At 46.0% G+C, this 21016-nt stretch overlaps 1 protein-coding gene across 2 annotated transcripts in view; it reads right to left on the bottom strand.

Annotated features, from left to right (window-relative positions):
- The window catches only part of LOC310785522 (class I histocompatibility antigen, F10 alpha chain-like), a 56490-nt gene extending 40682 nt beyond the window's left edge, over positions 1 to 15808 (bottom strand). For both annotated transcript variants that reach the window (XM_083646638.1, XM_083646639.1), the window contains exon 1: positions 15641 to 15808. In XM_083646638.1, the coding sequence (XP_083502764.1) occupies positions 15641 to 15719 (79 nt within the window). In that variant the 5' untranslated portion in view covers positions 15720 to 15808. The remainder of the gene's footprint in view (positions 1 to 15640) is intronic.
- Positions 15809 to 21016: the final 5208 nt, after the last annotated feature.

Genomic DNA, 21016 nt, shown 5'->3' with positions numbered 1-21016 from the left:
ACATTCTCTATTGTTTTGTGTTCTGTTGCAGGGGCGTAGGCAGAAATTCAATTATGGGTGGGCCTGGATAAAATTGGGTGGGCCTGGATAAAATTGGTGGGGCAATTGCATGATGAAATTTTGCGTGCAAAGTGCGCAAAATTCCTAGATGTCATGAAGTTGTCATGCATTAGACTCTGGAGATGATGTGCCCTGCGTTTTTAAGCTACAAAACCATTAGCTAGCAAGGCAGCAGCAAGTTTGCCTCTAGAAAACAAACCAATTAATTTTTTTTTTTTTGGGGGGGCCGGTGTGCAGTGCACAGCAGGGCCCTTACATTCGACTCTGTCGCTGCATTTGAGCACGGATCCAGGCCGAGTAAATGTCTTTCCAGTCCGGTAGGTGGCGGTAATGCACCTCTGGCTAATAAACACATCGTTGCCTTGAACCAATGGTGACTGGTGAAAAGTGAAAAAAGCTCTCTCTGACTCTGTCTGCTTCATGTGTGGGCGTGCCGACTCCCGACACACAGGAGGACAGACACAGCGAAAATGGCAGCGGCTTCTAGGGATGGGCATTTTAAGCAATTTAAATAGTCTATTATGAACGAGTGCTCGAGCACTCGCCGGGGGGCGCGGGCTGTGTGATTACTATGGTAATGTCTGAGCAGGGGTAATCTGCTGTGTATGGGGCTGTTCACACATAACGTTTGCATTTTTGCATGGAAAAAGCGCTACCTGGAGCATTTTTTTGTCAGGAGAGGGACTGACTGTGATGATATTAGGTGACGCTAAGCTAACATCATTCTAAAGCCTACCTTTACACAGTATCTCCGGTTGGAGTAGCGCTTTGGAGCTGACAAGTTGTGAAACAAGCGAAGGCATTTGATTTCCAATACATGTCCATTGTTGCTGAATAGTGATCACCATGATGCGATTGTCTCCCAAAAAGTGATTCTTTCGCCGCATTTCTTGTGACTAACGTTATGGGAAACGACAGTGTAGTCAGTAAACTAGTGCAACGTTTTGAATGAGTTTTATCGGGCGTGCGCTATGAAGAAGCGTGCTTCTCATTCGGGAGAATATCTCCAGGCAGCTTTTTTCGGGAAGAGCTGGAAAACTTCCGGTTAAAACTTTCAAAATAATGTTACTTAAACAAAAGTAAATAGCTTATTGATGCACGTTGGAGGAGAAAAGGTATTTCAATGAATGAAGCAGCAAACCTTGTATCAAAATACTCGTTGTGATGTTATATGGCGTGAAACTGTGGCTGTAACGCATTACTCAAAATAAATAAGGTTACAATAAGCGTTTTATTTTGAAAGCAACAAAGCGGATGACGTACTAGTACATTCTGGCTGACTTGACCCCCGGCCGTGCAGTTGCTCCTGAAGTAAAAGGTGCTTCAACGCGACCAAAGCGAAAGGCTCAAACACATCGAACCTGGCTAAACATCTTGCCGACAGGCACCCCGACCTGTTCAAAGAGTTTAAAGACCGACAGGTTAGCGAACGTGAACGATAAACATACATGCCCTCAAATAAGTCCAACGAGTATTGTGTGACAAGCGAACTTGTTTCACTGAAAAAGTTAGCTTGTCACAATAGCCTACTCGTTTACAGTGAAACACGAGGCAATGTGCTGGAGCACAGATCTCTGCCAAGGAAGGAGCAAGTCATGACATGTAACGTTTAGGGGAGGGGACATCAGATGACTGCATACCATGTACAATATTTAATAACACTATGGGCCATAGTGTTATATTTGAATTTTGGGCCATAGTCTATGGCCCAAAATTCTGGGGGCTGGGAATACACCACATAATAAGCCTACATTTCAATAGCCTACATTTATGTGTGAAAATAATATATATTACTAGATTAACCATAAATCTGGCACTTCATGTTAATGAAGCTTAAACCCAGGATTATTAACCCACATAGGCTACACTACAGCACAGGTACACTACACAAATGACTCAATACAGCTTGGCAGAGTTCTGCACTTTACTGAGCACACCGGCCCTATGCAAGGGTTTCGACCTGGCCTTGTTTTTTTTGGGTGGGCCAGGGCAAGAAGTGGGTGGGCCTGTGCCTACCCAGGCCCACCCGTAGATACGCCCCTGTTCTGTTGTATATATTGTAAATTATATTTGATGTACTTTATAGTGCTTCTTGTCTCAGTGGACACGTGTCTTTGGGTTGTAGTCCTGAAAATCTATAGGACTCCAATTCCCTTGATGTTTAGCCACCAGGAAATGTTTTTTTTGACACAGGTGTTGTACATTGGCTAATCAAGTGATGATTGTCTGAACCTTTATAGGCTGTATTCACTTGTTACCTGTCTTATGCCTGAAGAAGGTCTATGACCGAAAGCTTGCAATAAACAAGATATTTGCACAGATTTGAGTGTGCAGACGCTCCTTTTTTCATTCAACCTTTAATATAATAAAGTAAGATCTCACACATAAGCCATCTCATGCTTGTTGATTTAATGATTGTTTTGCACCCACCTGCTGCTCACGTTATGAACAAATGCTTAGATGACCATACCTTATATCCTCAGCAGAAACTAACTGACTGCATAGTCATTTGAATAAAGTATGAATGTTAGCTGTCCAGCAAACACACCACTAATAGCCTATCTAGTTAGAGGAATAATGCTTGGAAGTAGCCTACTTCCCCCCACCCCCCACCCCCCCTCCCCGCAGCATCGTGACGTTGAATGAAAGTATATATTAGGCTTGTTTGAGATTACTTCTGGCTCGCCTGGGAAGCAGGCGAGAGGAGCCAAGTGCAGTCAGCCAATCAGAGGCAGAGAGGGGCGGGTCATGCCTTCACCTAGCCTTCGCCATCATGGGAAAAGAAATATTGCGCCCCACGACAAGTAATTACGACGCATTCAGGTGCTGCTCGTAAAACCGAGCACTTGTGCTGCATCGACTCACATACCAATATATTTTTAGAAAAGCTGAATTACAGACTTCTAGGACCTTTTTGGTGCTGCTTGGAATTCCATGTAGCCTATTAGCAATTTAAACAACAAATTAGAGACATGAAAATGTCTCTATTTTGATTGAACACAGCTACTGAAACTATACAAATGGATAGAAATAACATGGATACAATGACCAACTGTGCTTATTATTAAAGCACATTGTTAAAATGGGTGTTGGGTGTGAGTGTGATTAGTTATGTTGTTATTGTATGTTTTTAATTCCATATTATATGTTTATTTTGTACTCTTTTGTACTCTGTCTTATAATTGGACAGACCTTCACCAAGAAAAGAGGCACTAGTGAAGTGAGTGAGATCACCCATGTGTAGTCTTTTATGCTTTGTAATCATTTTAGAATAACCAAGAGAAACTGATTAGCTCGTCCATTTGTGATTGAAGTAAAATCTGTTGTTGAAGTGTTTGATCTCTGGGCTTTCATGGCCCACAAGTTTACAAACAGAAAAGGATCACTTGAACGCACCACTAGCGCAACTTCCTGATAGAAGGGGATTTGTTTTATGGCCAACACCAAGTTCAATGTAAAGCAGGATCATAATATATAGCTACCAGCAGCAACTGAACTCACATCAATAAAATAATTCATGCCAGCTAGTTAAGAAAACAAAAACCCAAGGCAATGACAATTATAAACCTGATTTTCAATAATTAACTCAAGTTTGGATTATTCAAAAAACGTTCATGTCAGTCTTCTGACTGCCAGTGGAAACCAGACGAGACATTTATAACGTGCGTTACCACTACACTAGGCTGCATTCAGTAGCGGCTGGTGCATTTTTGTCCATGGAGGGCTATGAAGTCAATATGATAATCATAAGGATTCTTCTCAATATCAATATCATATGTTTCACGTATGCAAAATCAGTGTTAATCTCATTGAACTGAATGGTGATGTCAAACAAACCTTATATTTTCAAATAATATTCTTGCCATACCTCATTTGATCAGTTTTTAAGTAACATTTGCTTGTCATCATCAATTTAGACAGCAAAAATGTCACTATTAAAATAACTTCATATCATCATGATGATTCCACTGAAAGACAACAATAATAGGCTATTGAATTATCATCCACTCCAGCCCTAAATCAAGCAAGTAGTAACGGACGTTACTAGCTACTAGAAACGTCTGAAAAAGACACGAGTGTATTTTCTTCCTCTGTCTGTAGCCTGTTGTTTAATGGCGAGCTCAGGGTGATCTGGTCCAAGCTCTTTCACTCGATGCTTCTCCTGTAAAGTCTGTCTCTCAAACGGCGTCGTTTTGAGTGACTTCACAAAATTTTCTTTCTCCATTCTTACAAAACGTCTTTTGTGTTTTATGGCAATTGAAAACAAACTTCTTTGCTTCGCACGCGTGCTGCAGCAAGACAACAAAGCCGTCGGCGTGGGACTGCTACTAGTGTTTATATATACTGCGTCGCTACCCATCTACGTAGCCTAGCCTACGTCACGACACTCACTCTACCTGACCCCTCCAGCTGGTTGCTAGATACGTGCGCCCAGAGCCCTCCCAAATCCCTTTGTTTTTGAGAGTGAACAGCGCATGTGCAACTACACAGATCCTGATACTTTAATAATCGGAAACCGGAAGTAAACCGGAAGTCCCCGGACGGCGTCCGTGGCAATTCGGTGCAAGAAAATATTGACCCAAAAACAGTAGCCTACACATGTAGATCATTATGAATCTACATATTTATTGCAGATAATAAAACGGCTCTCTCAAATCAAGCAATCTGATTGGTTCACAGCCATTGTATAAATCCAATAACCCACTCCAATAACCCATGGCCATGGGTTATTGGTTGCCATGGCAACTCTCTTACTAAAAGCCTTTGGTTACCTCAAATGACAATGTAAAAAAAAACAAATGGCGGAGACAGCTGTCAGATCCTTGTGAATCGATCTTCGCTTATAACTTTACTAATACTTCGCAGAAAATTATGTTTTGTACAAGAATAGACGCGGGCTAATGTCTTCTTTGCAAAAAAAAAGGCTGTTAACCCCGCATTTAACCCCGTAACGTTAGTTGGTGTCGGGCTTTGCAGAAAGCTCTCAGCTTCTCAGCAAGCGCTGAGAATGCAGCACTGCGCTCGAGCTGCCTGTCGGGCTTTCCAGAAAGCTCTCAGCTTCTCAGCAAGCGCCAGGATTGGCCAATGTCAACTTCAGTCTCCAGAACGATCCAATCAAATCACCCGCACGTTCTTGCGGTCAACTGACTCTATCAGAATACCATGCCAGTCGGACTTATAGTATTATTATAGTATTATTATTATTATTATATTATTATACTTGGAAACCGTTATATAAAAGCAATATAGCACTCGAGCTGCGTGGTGTTGTGGCATACACTGCTGCTCAGCAGTTATCCCACTCGGCCTGTGGCCTCGTGGGATAACAGCTGATCAGCGGGATATATTCGCCACAACTAGGGCTGGGTATCGTTCAAAAATTTTCGATATCGATACCGTTTCGATACTTTGATTTCGATACCGGTTCCTGAACGATACTTTTTTCGATACCAATTTTTAGAAAAATCCATTTTAACAAAAATAAAACTGCATTACACATTGACAATTATGATACAAATCTTTAGTTTTTTTCAAGTTTTACAGCAGAAAAAAAAACTACTGTATTTAACATAACTTTAAGTTGTCTAAACTTATTGCTGTCCCTACAAAAAAATATTGGAGTACTACAAAGGAAATAAATGTAGGCTAAAAAAATAAATCAGTGCAATAGTTTTCAGTGCAAAACGGAGAGGTGCAAATGAGTGTTTAATATTCACGGATGCAACAGAACGCTATTCTTGTCCAAACTGATGAGATGGCTCCACTTCATGCATGGAAGACAATAGTTGAGCATTGACTAGCCTATCAATAATGGCACAAAGTGAATCCCATTTATATTCAACAAACTATCATGACATCAGCGTTTGTTAACGAGTTGCTAGTAAAAATACATAATGGCGATAACTGCCCGCTTGCATATAACGTTAACACTAATTAATTGAACATCTAACGCGCGCGTTGCAGATCAGTGTTGAATGCTTACTGCTGCAACAGAACGTCATTCTTGTCAAAACTGATGAGACAGCTCCACTTCATGCATGGAAGACAATAGTTGAGCATTGACTAGCCTATCAATATAGCCTTAATGGCACAAAGTGAATCGCATTTACATTCAACAAACTATCATGACATCAGCGTTTGTTAACGAGTTGCTAAAAATACACAATGCCCGCTTGTGCATAACTTTACCGCGCCAATTAATTAAACAATCTAATGCTAGATACAACTCACAGCCAGACTGTCAGACTGAGGGATCTGATAACCGCTAATCAACAACAACTTGCGGTAAGCGGACCCACCTCTTGATTATTTCGCTTGTCTGTGGAAACCAGTCCCAGCTCCACTTGTCTCCGCACCGCACGCTGCCTGCCTCAACAAACACACACCGGCTAAAGTGGGCATAACTTTCCCTGCATGCTTCTACATGACAGCCAATCACCAGCCGTATTAGAGCGTGGTGTGCAAGCATGTCGCATGCTTATAGGCTCAATGACACTGTTTTGTTTTGGTATCGAAAATTGGTATCGATTGACAAGGGAGGCTTCGATACCCCTTAGTATCGATGTTTTCATTTCGGTGCCAAGTAAGTATCGAAACTCGATACCCAGCCCTAGCCACAACACACTGGCTCTCATGCTATATTGCTTAATTATATACTCACTATCTAATATTCACCTCGCTCATAAAAAAAATATATATATATTTAGAACACGGCTCTCTCGAATACTCGATTCTGATTGGTCAATCAACAATATTCACCGGTCATTATTTCTCGACAACCGACCGCTGCTCTGCCGCACCTGGATTAATCAGTTGATAAGAGCTTTTTGTCAGCAACCACTAGCCTACTAATTAGGCCAACCAGTTGCAGCTGTGGTGTCTTGACGCAGAGTGGCAAAAATGGATTTCCCCCCCGATATTTCGTGGCTGAAGAATGACATGTCCCCGGCAAAGAAACCGATGTGAGGGCAGCCTACGCAGCTACTGGGCTCCCAGCATCACCGACCGGGAGAAGTGGAGCAAAATACTGTCCGCCGCTCCAAACAACGGCGGTTCATCTGGTGAGCGCGTCTCTTGACGCGACACTGCGCCAGGAGTTTAAAGTAAGATTGTTACCGGTTGATACATCTGTAACGATTTGTAACTGTTCTTTTCAACCATCACAGACAGGCAAGCCCAGATCCTGCAGCCTCAAGAAAACACTGAGCCTCTCGGTGAGAATTTCTTCTATCACCACGTAACAGTAGCCTATAATAGCCTAATAACGTTGTTGCAAGTTTTAACATTTCTAACAATTGTGTTTCCAGGTACAGCGCACGACACAAGCTTGACTGAACCAGAGGAAACCATCAACATCCCAAAAGAAATGCCGTTTTCTCTGTCTAACTGTACATTCAATGGAAATGTGCAATTTAACGTACACTACTAATTAGGCCAAGCAGTTGCAGCTGTGGTGTCTTGTGTGCCAATTACGAATGAAACCACTTTGTGTTGAAAACGCTATTAAAAAATCTATTTGAATAATTATTTTTGTCAGATTATTGAATGATTTAGTTGTAGGCCGTGTTCTAAGCGGGATAATGTATACTGAGCCGGTGATTACTGGAAATAATGACCTTCAGGTGAATGATTAAGCCCTCCGCTGCGCGTCGGGCTCAATCTCACCTGTCGGTCATTATTTCCACAGTAATCACCGGCTCAGTATACATTATCCCTTTACATACAGTATAACGTTTTATTTTCCCCTCCATGTGGGTATAGGTCACTGGTATAGGTGGGGCGGCGCCCTGGCGCCCTCTAGTGGCCAGCCGCCACTGGCTGCATTGTACTGTCAGATAGTTGGATAGTATAGTATAGTATGATGTTTATTCAGACAAAAGTCCATAGCACATAAATGTATCATACAATAACATACAACATGGGAAAAAGGTAAAAAATAGAGAAATAAAATAAAATACAATAGTGCAATAAAAGTGCAATAAAAGTACCGTAAATTCCGGACTATAAGCCGCACCGGTGTATAAGCCGCACCTGCAAAGTTGACTATTTTTTTCTTATATAAGCCGCACCGGACTATAAGCCGCGGGTGTTTTAATGGTATTTTTATTTTTTTTTTTTATTGTGTTTTAATGTTTAATTACCATATGTAAGGGTTCATGCACAGAGGGGATTGTCGGGAAAGAGATGGCTGTTTGAGGAAGCTCCCATTTATTAACATTTCAACAAAACAACATAACACAACACCACCTGTGTTGTTTTTTACAGTGCACACAGTGTCATACAGTGTCATACAGTGTGGTGAAAAGAGGGCAAGAGAGGAAATTAAAACTTATTATAGTTATATAGGATTTATAGTTAGAAAGAGTGCTAAAAAAGAGAGATTTTTTTTTTTTTTTTTTTGAAAAAATCCATAGATAAGCCGCACCGTTATATAAGCCGCAGGGGCCAAAAAAGGCAAAAAAACGGGAAAAAAGGTGCGGCTTATAGTCCGGAATTTACGGTACTGTAGTGCACTCCTACCCAGGCCCGGTTCTACGGGGGTGCAAAAGCATGCATTGCACCCTTATTTTAATTGTCTGCATGCTCAGTTGAAAAGTTAAAAAAAAAAAAGTTTTTTTTTTTTTTTTTTTTTATAAATGCTACAGCTGCACACTTACTGTTTAAACTTGAATTATAGTTGTTTTTCTTTGTTCTTTGATGTGATTTTATGGCTTTTTGGCACCTATATGTAACCTTTTAAGGTTGAGATAATTGTATTATCATTATATGGTCCAAATATTTCAGTAAAGCACTTGAAACACTTGAAATATTCTTGCTTGGGTGGTATCATTCTACTTGAAATGATGGTCAAATGCATTATTTTTAGTAAAATAACATGTCAAATTTTTCGGGCGGCCGGCCTTTGGCCTGGCATCTGCACCCCTTCCTATCTGGGATGCACCCCTAGTCGTCTTGTTCTGGAACCGGCCCTGCTCCTACCTAATAGCAGTAGCAAGTTGCTGAGCCACTGCTTGCGGCCTTGCGCAGCCTGGATGTGACCCGGTAAGAACTCTTTATAGTATAATGCTGTTGTTTGACAGCATTATATAGCATTTGACACTTCCAGGCGCTGCATAAAATTGTACATGAGTGGCCTTAACAAAGCCTCACAGGTGGGCACATCAACAGAGGTAAACAACTGACTGTCATCCCTGATATCCTCTGAGAGGATATGTCCAAGATTATGTAGCGAATCAGCAGTACACACATAGTGGTGAGCAATGGTAGTGTCTCCACTACAGATAGGAACTGTGTGGGGGAGTGTTATGTTGGGGAGCACTATGCTGTGGGACCACTTCCGGACGGAGACTGAGCATGTGAGTCAGTCTCCGCGCACTGCCTAGGGGGAAGCTGCTATCTATGAGCATGACAACAGCGGAGAGTTGTGAATATGAATAACTGTGAATAAAGAACCTGTACCAGCAAGAAGCCTCTGCCTCATGAAATATCAGGAACGCTACATTGGCGTCAGAAGTTTAAAACGGTGAATTACCTCCAGAATCGGCAAAAATGGTTAAAAAGTTCCTGAAGAGAGAGAAGCAAAGACTCAAGCGGGAGGCGGGAAGAGAAAGAGCCGGGGCGGACTACCAAGCACCCGAGGAGAAAGAAGACGGGGTAGACGCGGCCGCTACCACAGAGATCCAGGCGGGGATAGCAGCAGCAAGCCTGGGGTTTGTGATGATAAAATCCGAACTAAACGGCGATATCCCCGTAGCCACGGAAGCTACCCCGCGGCTCAAAGAGGCTAGCAGACGGGCTAACGAGGCGGCGGAGAGAGCGGAAGAGCCGAGGCCGGTGAGAGTGAAGATCGAGCGGGTTGACAACACCGCTGTAGCAATGGAGGCTGTGCCACGGCCCGGTGAAGCTAGCCGGAGAACCGGAGACAAAGACGAGACACGGGTCGAGGAGACGAAGGACGGCGGGCGGCGAGGAAGAAAGGAAATCACCCCGCCAAAATTCAACGGTAAAGGCGAATGGGAGCCATATTGCACAATGTTCAACGTAGCAGCGGAAATGAATGGCTGGTCGAGGGGAGAGAGAGCCAGTCATCTGGTAATGTCACTCGAGGGTGAAGCTATAACATGTGTAGCAGCAATGGCAGACACCAAAGACTTAGACGTGGTAATGGCGGCCCTGAGGAGGCGTTTCGGACGATGCAAAGAAGAAGGCATTATGGTCGCAGAACTGTGTAACAGGCGTAGACGACCAGGGGAGTCGCTGCGGGCGCTAGCCACAGACATTGAGATCCTCAGCCGGCGTGTATACAGCCGGCTGCCGCCAGAAGCACTGGACGAGCTAGCCCGAAACTACTTCGTCCAGGCTATCGCGCCGCGAGGGCTACGAGAGCAAGTAATGCTGCAACGGCCAAAGACATTAGAAATAGCGCTAGAGCTGGCGTTTGAAAGAGAGACAGTAGAGGGCTGGACCATGAACAGCGAAGAGGGGAGAGCTGTCCCCGTAGTGAGAATGGCAGCGGAAAGCCCGATACAAGAAGAGCCAGCGTGGAAGACGGCTTTGGCAGAACAAGGCAACATGGTGAAAGAACTGTCCGAGTCAGTACAACAACTCAAAGAACAACTGCTCCGCAGAGCGACCCTGCAGCCCAACCCCGCTCGACAGCCCACCCAGCGGAACAACAGCTGGGCTAGAGGGAGCATGATCTGCTGGGGATGTGGGCGTCCCGGTCATCGGGAAGCAGACTGCCGCCGGAGAACGTGGAACCAGGGAAACGGTACGGGGCCCGTCCAGATGGGGCGAGACGGGTCTACGATGCCACAGTCCCCGTAGCCACAGCGTCGCAGGAGGGAGCCCACCGACAGCAACAGAGAGGTGGGGCTCCGCCGTGCCCCGAAGTAGACGACATCGCCGGAGCTGTCGACATGCAGAGCGGGCCGCGCGCGATGAACCGATGCCATGTTCCAGCCTACCTACAAGGGAGATACTGCGCCGCCCTGGTGGACACGGGGTGTACGGCGACGCTGGTGAACGTCAACATGATGCCCGAGGGGATGCGCCTGGAGCAGCCAGCAGCACAGCTGCTAAGAACAGTGTCCGGTGAGTTAATGCCAATGAGGGGGAGGGGACACGTAATGATAACAGTGGGGGGACAGACAGTGGACTTTCCGGTGTGGGTGGTAGAAATGGCGGGGCCTTGCATCCTGGGGGAAGACTACTTAACGATGAACAAATGCACAGTAGACCTAGGAAGAAGCACATTGACATTTGCAGAAGGAACGGTAGTCCAAATGAGCCAACCGCCCACCGTTCCAAGGGGACGGCCTAACGTTAACAACATCACCGTGTACCGCGTCACCGTAGAGCATGAACCCCACCTAGCAGACCCAACCCCCCCCCAAAACCACGCCCCTAGCCCACCTCCAAACACTTGCCCTCAGCCAATGCAACAGGCAGAGGGAGAGACAGAGAGGTTAGAAATGCTCAGGACACTACACCAACGTCAGAGCGAGGGGTTAGAACCACAACAGAGCGACGAACTGTGGAGAGTACTAGAAGAGTACAAAGACATTTTCGCGATGACGGACGATGAACTAGGCTGCACTCACCTGGTAGAACACCAAATAGACACTGAAGGGGCGCAGCCCATCAGATCATATCCCCGTCGAATTCCAGCAGCAAGAAGAGATATAGCGAACGAAGCTGTAGAAAACATGCTGAGGGCAGGGATCATCGAGCCGTCAGAGAGCCCATGGGCATCGGGAGTAGTGTTGGTAAAAAAGAAAAATAGCGCAAAGATGCGATTTTGCGTAGACTATAGAGGGCTGAACAAAGTGACAAAAAAAGACGCGTACCCGATGCCCGTCATCGAGGAGCTACTAGACATAGTGGGGGAGTCAGCCTGGTTCTCCTCCCTAGACCTCCGCAGTGGGTACTGGCAGGTGCCCCTCTGCGACGATGCCAAGCCAAAGACCGCCTTCCGTACCGAGAGAGGACTGTGGCAGTTTCGAGTACTCAGTTTCGGGCTGTGTAACGCACCCGCAACGTTCGAGCGGTTAATGGAGAAACTGCTGGGGGACATTCCCCAAACAGAATGCGTCGTATACTTAGATGACATCTTGACACACGGGGGCTCGTTTCAGGCAGCGGTGGGAGCATTACGAAAAGTCCTACAGAAAATAGCAGCGGCGGGTCTAAAGCTACACCCAGATAAGTGCCACTTCCTGAAGAAGAGGGTAGAGTTCTTGGGACATGGCATCGGCGAGGGGGGCATCCGCACTCTAGAGGAAAAAACACGGGCAGTCTCAGAATGGCCCACCCCCAGAGACAAAAGTGAACTCGAGAGCTTCGTAGGGTTAGCATCCTACTACAGGAAGTTTGTAAAAGGATTTTCTGACATCGCAGAGCCACTGTTCCGGCTTAAAGAAAAGAACACAGACTTCGACTGGACAGCAAAATGCCACCTAGCGTTCGAAACCCTCAAGAAAGCGCTGACCAAGACCCCCGTGCTTAGAGCACCAGACCCCGCACTGCCGTTCCTATTAGACACTGATGCCAGCAATGGAGGTATGGGGGCCGTGCTGTCCCAGGCAGGGCCGGAGGGGGAGCAGGTGGTGGGGTATTTCAGTAAGACGTTTGATAAGACAGAAAGAAACTACTGCGTCACACGCCGGGAGCTCCTAGCAGTCGTAGAAGCACTGAGACACTTTAGATACTACCTCCTGGGACAGCCTCAGTTCACCATACGGACCGACCACTCAGCGCTGCAGTGGTTGTGGTCCTTCCGGGAGCCGGAGGGACAGGTGTGCCGCTGGTTAGAGAGAATGGCGGACTATAACTTCACCATAGAGCACAGAGCAGGGAGACACCACGTAAATGCGGATGCCCTGTCACGACGACCCTGCGCGGAAAGGGGGTGTGTGTACTGTGAGAAGAGAGAGGGGAGGGAGAGGGAGCTCCAAGAAGACGCTAGAATCTGCCCTAACCACACGGGAGATGGGCCAGTGTGCAAGACACTGCGGATGGCAGAAGCAGCAGATTGGAAGGGCCACCAGGAAAACGACAGGGAGCTGTCACCAGTGCTGCAGTGGGTAGAAGCGGGCCAGAAGCCGCAATGGGAGGAGGTGGCGGGGGCCACCGACACAACCAAAGGGCTGTGGGCAGGGTTTGACACCCTGAGATTGAACAGTGGAGTGCTGATGAAGTGCTGGAAAGAGCCAGCAACGGGAGAAAACAAGTGGCGAAAAGTAGTGCCAACGACACTGAGAGATGAGGTGTGCAGGAGTTGCCATGGGACAGTAGGGGCGGGCCACTTTGGGGTGAGCAAAACCCTCCGTCGCATCAGACAAGGCTTTTATTGGGGGAGGATGAGGAGAGACGTACAGGACTTCTGTCGGCGCTGCGACCTCTGCGCGGCGTACAAAGGGCCATTAGACCAGTCTCGCGCCCCGCTCCAACAGCTAGCAGCAGGAGCCCCCATGGAGAGGGTAGGGGTAGACGTGATGGGGCCGTTTCCACGCTCAGAGAGTGGAAATCGATACGTCCTAGTAGCTATGGACTACTTTACAAAATGGCCAGAGGCATACGCGCTGCCCGACCAGGAGGCGGGGACGGTGGTCGACGCACTAGTCACAGGCATGTTCAGTAGGTTCGGAGCACCAGAGACCCTACACAGTGACCAAGGAAGAAACTTCGAGTCACGAGTGTTCGCCACCATGTGCGAGAAACTGAACATTAGAAAGACACGGACCACAGCATTGCACCCCCAGAGCGATGGCCTAGTAGAAAGATTCAATAGGACACTGAAAAAGCAGTTGGCCATCCTCACGGAGGAGCACCAGAGGGACTGGGACACGCACCTGCCTCTCATTCTCATGGCCTACAGATCCGCAACACACGAGTCCACCTCCTGCACACCCGCCCTGCTCATGTTAGGTCGAGAACTGCGGACACCAGCAGAAATGGCGTTCGGCAAGCCACCGGATGCACCGGACGCTCCCCCGGGGAGAGAGTATGCCAGGAGGCTACAAGATCGATTAGAGTCCGCTCACAACTTCGCTCGGACCCAGCTAGAGAAAGCGGGCATGAGACAAAAAAGGAACTATGATGTGAGGGCAAAGGGAAACCATTTCCAGGGGGGGGAGTTGGTATGGGTGTACACACCCCGGAGAAAAAAAGGGCGTAGCCCTAAACTGGACTGTCACTGGACAGGCCCATGCAGGGTGATGGAGAGAATGGGGGAGGTGGTGTACCGGGTGCAGATGCCACTTGGTGGCAAGAAGGTACTCTACAGGGACAGGTTGGCCCCATACCGGGGGGGGTGCACCCTTCCCCCAGATCTCGGCCGCCCAGCGGTTTCACTTAGACAGAGTGAAAGAAGGAATCGGTTTCCACAGAGAGGGGCGTCCGGCCATGACCGGGCGGGCCCCACTCAGAGACTTGAAGCACCAGAGACACTGCAGGTGGGGTCAGGCCCACCGGCAGGTTCACAGAGACTAACACGGCCACGGAGAGAGCCAAAGGCTCCAGGACATTTGAGCAACTTCGAGTTGTACTAAAAAAAAAAAAAAAAAAAAAAATGAGGAGGAGATGGTGGTTGGAAGTGTTATAATGAAAAGTGGATGATGTGTATGGCATGAGATATTGTGGGGAGGAGATGTGGGAAAAGCCTGAGATGGAAATATAAAGATGTGGTTAAAAAACAAAGAACTGTTAAAAAGAAAAAAGATGCTGGGAGTGTTGGTACAGGGGAGGTGTGATGTGGTGTCAACGTGGGCGTTGACCTTATTGTTGGGCGGGGAGTATGTAGCGAATCAGCAGTACACACATAGTGGTGAGCAATGGTAGTGTCTCCACTACAGATAGGAACTGTGTGGGGGAGTGTTATGTTGGGGAGCACTATGCTGTGGGACCACTTCCGGACGGAGACTGAGCATGTGAGTCAGTCTCCGCGCACTGCCTAGGGGGAAGCTGCTATCTATGAGCATGACAACAGCGGAGAGTTGTGAATATGAATAACTGTGAATAAAGAACCTGTACCAGCAAGAAGCCTCTGCCTCATGAAATATCAGGAACGCTACAATATTTTAACTCCCTAGACACACCCAAAGACACACCCAAAGCAGCATCTGAATATAACTACAGTTCTATTCAATTTGGGACAAAAACAGACTATATAGGCTACTCATACTGAGAAAATAAAGTATCCTGTCAACAGTCTGAAAGTTGAAGACGAAACAGAACCAAATGCACGCCCACTTCCAGTTTAGGCATACACACCGATAGGCTACATTTCTTCGGCCATTTATTTTCCCATAGACATTTCGTAAAAATGCCTATAAAAAATAGTTTTACTTAGTCAACCCAAACAATTCAGCTATATTTACAAACAGGAGAGACCACTCTCGGACCAAAACGTAAATAAACCGCGGATTAAAAAAACACACCTCCACCTGGCCAAAGTTGCCATTATAACGTTAAAGTTACTCCAAAACTCCATTTCAGGAAGGAAACAAATGAATAAACTGTTGCGCCACGTTTTCCACTTCCTCTTTTATAAATGTCTGACTAAACACCGTCAACTCACCTCCTCCCGCCGGGTCGGAACCGAGCCACAGCTGCATCAGACACAGACAGAACCAGGCCCGGGGTGTCCGCGGGTCCATGGCCACACAGCGCTGTGATGTTGGTTTACAAGTCACAACACAACAGTTTAGCAGAGTCCAGTCAGGTCGTGTTGTTGCGTCTTCGCATCCCAACTTCCTACTTCCCTACTGACGGAACATCCCAACATCATCTAATTGCAGCGCTGGAAGACCAGGCTACGCCCCTTGACACCGTGTTAGGCTACGCCCCATGTCACCGGAAGTTCGTGTATACACATCACCCTTCAAAATAAAATACTCGTTATTTTTCTCTTGATTTAAAGAATTACAAGAACAATTATGCTTTCTATCTTCCACACTGAGCGTAGTTAGGCTCGTTTTCAACTCACCCAACACATTTTGTTTTTCATACTGTATATTTTATGGATTTGGAAAATGTTTCTAAATCATTTTTAAAGGTTGTAGACAGAGTAGAGTTTTGCTATACAGTATTTACATTTCTGTATAAAATATTTGGCCAAAATAATTACATTCTTCATTAAAAATTCAATTTTTCTACCTTCAATGAATATTCAAAATTTGACAGTTTCAAGTATAAATGGTGGTAGTGCATCAATGCTATATTTAATCCATAAATTCAAATTAGACCAAAAACTAGTAGCTAATCCAGTGAAAAACATAAATTATCTGTTGTCTCTATCTCTGTATTACAAAAATGGCAAGAATTACAATCAATATTAAAATTATTCTCAGGAATAATCCCCTCGTTGGAGTGGATATATTAGATTAATTATCCTGAAGTGTACTTCTTTTCGTAGATGGGGAATGAGTTGAGATGTATCTTTTTGACTAAGGCCTAGACAGCCTAGACTCAATCTGTCGGTGTTCAATCGCCTGTTTTCATAACTTTTAATAAAAACATGGGTAAAGTGTGTGGTAGTTTATATATTTTATTTTTTGCTTGACCTATTTGTTGCATTCAGAAACAATAGCAGCAAACAGATATAGGAGCAATGTATAGAAATAGATTTAGCAGAGAATCACATTCGTGGCAATTGTTAGGCAGGAGGTTAACCCATTTAATCCAAATTTTTTCCCAGACATGAAAATATCCAAATCTTGTGTCATTAGTAGCCATTTGAAATAATCAATCATTATTTTTTGTAATTTCAGGGAAAAGTGGGTGAAAAAGTATATTTTATGCTTGGCAACTATAGTGACCGGTGGGACAAGACAGTGCCTCTAGGTATAAACATAGTTATACACATAAAAACTTCTTGTTTTCCCCAATTTTCTACTCTGTTCTTTCTTTTACTTTAACTTTGAGTCAAGTTCTGCTGTTGGATCTGGGAGACGGCCCAGACATGGCATGCAACATCATAGTTATTTCTCAAAATGAGAAAGATGCTGTCATCAGTGATTGTGACAGTGGTGAGTCAGATATTGAATATGAGGGGGAGACAAGCCCTTGGCTCTTCTGACTGAACCCTCTGGCCTATGTAATGTAGGGATGGCAAAGAAGAGCAGAGATATAGTTGACCCCGCAAAACTGGCGTCGTTTATTCTGACAGTTTAATCACTGTAGTCGAGGATTGGAGCTGAATACACAGCAACCAAGAGCCCTCAACTGCCGATGCATTTTACACACACACACACACACACACACACACACACACACACACACACACACACACACACACTAGAGCTGGGCTCGGGCTGAATTTTCCTTACCGAACCCGACCGAGCCCGTCACATTATTAGCCAAGCCCGGCCCGGCCCGACAGGTGTCAATTGATAATCTGTCCGAGCCCGGCCCGAACCCCCTCCCTGATTTTTTTTTCCCCCTCGGAGCGCAGCGAGCGCATAATTCAATGAGTCTGTCCAGCCTATAAACAGCCCTATATAATCCCAAACCAAAATCAGTCCTCGTAATTCAAAGCAGTCAATGATTAATACGTAATGTACAAAGCAAAGCACCAAACAGCCTAATTCGTGCGTGCCGTGCACTGCCCGCACAGTCCCACATCGCTGAAAGAAGTACTGCATGGTGTCGGCGACACCAGCGCTGAGCCGACACGCAGCTGACTCCGGGCAGAGCAGCAGAGTGCATGTCTGGGCGTGTTTCATTCGATGCCTTCAGGTGCTTTCATTAACGTAGTAAATTAGCCCAGGAGCTGATGATAGATATATTTGAAGGCAAAAACAAGTGACTGATTACGTGACCGAGCCCGGCCCGAGCCCGAACGCGACTTCAATGTTTCTGTCCAAACCCGGCCCGACGGGGTTCCGAGTCCGACGGGCCGGGTAGCCCTGCTCTAACACACACACACACACACACACACACACACACACACACACACACACACACAGAGAGAGGGATTTACATTGTTGTCAGGTTCCCCACATGTACCAGCTCTCATAACACAAACAGTAACCTGGTCAGCACCATGGACAGCAGCCATCCTCCCTAGTCTGCACTAACTAAGACAGATAGGCCTAATAGTGGTTGACAATGACAGCAAACACATGATCATCATTTGCAACGACAGATAACTGATATTTATTTTTTTACAGCAGAACTCAAGTCAGCAGACAGGTTCAACATGGGTCACAATTTAGTACAAACTCTTAACACAACAATGCAGAAGCAATAGGCTATTTAAGGCTATAGAGCTTTTTGAACTTTTGTATTTAAGACCGTAAAATTATGCAGCTTATGCAAACAAAATACAATTCTAGTTGGTTCCTGTTCCTGTTAAACAAATCAAAATATTATCAGTATATTCTTTACACATTTTTTGTGTGTGTCGAAAATGTAATTCCTGTCATTTCAAATGTAGCCAATAGGTTTCAAACAGTTTTACAATATTACCTTCATTCTTGACACAAGGCCACAGCTTTACCCTCAGGCCGTTCTTAGAGGCACATATTTATTTGAACAGATTTTCTTCATAATGACAAACAAATTAATCACCCCACCCTCCTCCCCATCTTTAAACTTGTTAAAAAACCATATAGGCATTGAGGAATCTGACATTTGGGTCACGACTTAATGACTATGAAAAATGTGGGTCGTGAGCCTAGACCAGTTGAGAACCACTGCGTTACTTACACTATTGTGGTACTGCATGTCTCTGCACGGCCCTGGACTGCAGTCATTGGTGGTTGTCCGTCAGAGCCATCCTGTGCAGGAGCAGATTCCTCCGTCTCTCCGTAAAGGTCTCAATGCCCCTGAGAGAGGGGGAGAGAGAGAGAAAGGCAAGAAAACAAACTGTAAGTAACATGCTATTGTGGAAGTGCGGGAGAAAGACTCAAAACCAAAGTTGTATCCGACTGGATTTATTTTCTCACACTTCAACTGCGATCATACAGGTAAAAGTGGGCTGCTAACATGTTGCTTTGTAGGCTACTCCCCAAACCATCGTGCCACCTACCTGAACCCCCCGCCCCTGTTAAAGGGGCCCCTACCATCAGGTGAATGTCTTTCCCCATTGTCTCTGCTGTGGTACGCCACACACGCCCCCCCAGAATTCACCCAAACCCCACTCCTAATAATGGCGCGGAGGCCGGATCAGCCGACCGTAACGGCTCTGCTTCACAGGCACACTGTCAGAGTCCTGAACAGCAGACCCTCGGGGCCGAGGGGTGGCGGGGAGGGGAAAAGAGTCAGCAGGGGGCAGCACAGCAAGGGGAAGGGGGACCACAAGCTTGTTGGGAGGTTGCCCACGCCGTGGGGGAAGCGCCACCTCCACCGACTTGCTTAAATCCAAATGGGCGGGCTTCAGGCGGTCCACTGAAACGTGCTCCTTCCTCCCCCCTATGTCCAGCACAAAATACTTGGTCCCTGCTTCCAGAACGCGAAAGGGGCCGTCATAGGGGGGCTGCAGCGGCGACCGGTGCGCGTCATGCCGCACAAAGACATAACCCGCCGAGAGCAGATCCGGCGGCATGTGCACCTCCGGCACGTCGTGTCTCGAAGTGGGGACAGGGGCAAAAGCCTTGGCCACGTCCAGGAGCGCCGCCTGCTGACGAGCGGCCGACCAGGGAGCGTCGACCCCTGGAATGAACTCTCCCGGCACTCGTAATGGCTGGCCATACACCAACTCAGCAGATGAAGACTGCAGGTCCTCTTTGGGGGCCGTCCGCAGGCCCAGCATGACCCACGGAAGCCTGTCCACCCAGCCACCATCCACGAGGCTAGCCCGGAGAGCAGCTTTCATAGAACGGTGAAACCTCTCACACAGTCCATTCGCCGGCGGATGGTAGGCTGTGGTGCGGTGAAGCAGCGCCGCGGGAAGTAGGGGTGCTGCAGGTGCTGCAGCACCCCCTAAATTTTACAAATGTTATTAAAAATATTTTGCAGTGCACTGTTCCTTTCTTGTTTAAGAATGTTTCGGGAAATGAAAATGTAGCCTATTTAAATAGAATTATCAACAATAACAATCAAGGAAGTTACATGCTTGTAGGCTAGAGAAGAAGAAGAAGCGCGCATGCACGCACATGTTGTGTTGAACCAACCAACAACCAATACGAATTGTTTAATCTGGCAATAAAGAAATGTGAACTTGACATGCTATTTTAATAGCCTACTCAAAAATGCACCTCCCACTATACAGCAAAGAGAGTAGGGCTGTGCCGATTCACTTATCTCCCGATTCGATACTATCACGATACTTGGGTGCCGATTCGATTTATATTGCGATTCTTAAGTATTGCGATTCTACGATTATTGCGATTCGATATTACGATTTATTGCGATTTTTGTTTCTTTTTTTCTTTTCTTTTTTCAGTTTGTTTGCTTTTTTACACTAGATTAGAACATGGGAAAAGTTGAATCATACACTAGAGACTGTATATCATGAGTAGGGCTGGGCGATATAGTTAAAAACAGGGGCGGACTGGGATCATAATTCAGGCTGGGCATTAGATACCAAGCAGGCCAGGCCGATATGGGCCGACGCGCGTGAAATTTGGGCCGTTTGAAGCTCAATGTCGGTCGTTTGAAGCCCAATTTGGGCCGTTTGAAGCCTAATTTGGGCCAAGTCCAATTTTACAATGAGATGCACCCACTTTAACCCTGAAGTGTAATTATTACTTCAGACTAACTAATAAAGTAATACAACCACTAGTAAACCAGTAGGCGGCACCTGACCTGCTGTTCAGTGAGTGGCCTGACTGCAGCACCAAAAAAAAAAAAAAAAAAAAAAAATTTTTTTTTTTTTTTTTTTTTTTTGCTTTTGCGATTATCGATTCTTGAATAAAGTATCGATCCAAAAAATCGTGACATTAAAAATCGCGATACTTAGGTGAATCGATTTTTTCTCCCACCCCTAAAAGAGAGGAGTCAATGTTTCTTG

The sequence above is a fragment of the Poromitra crassiceps genome, assembly GCF_964638095.1.
Source record: "Poromitra crassiceps genome assembly, chromosome: 11".
NCBI lineage: Eukaryota > Metazoa > Chordata > Actinopteri > Beryciformes > Melamphaidae > Poromitra > Poromitra crassiceps.
Note: the sequence above shows the minus strand (reverse complement) of the source record. Positions and strands in the feature narration are given on the sequence as shown.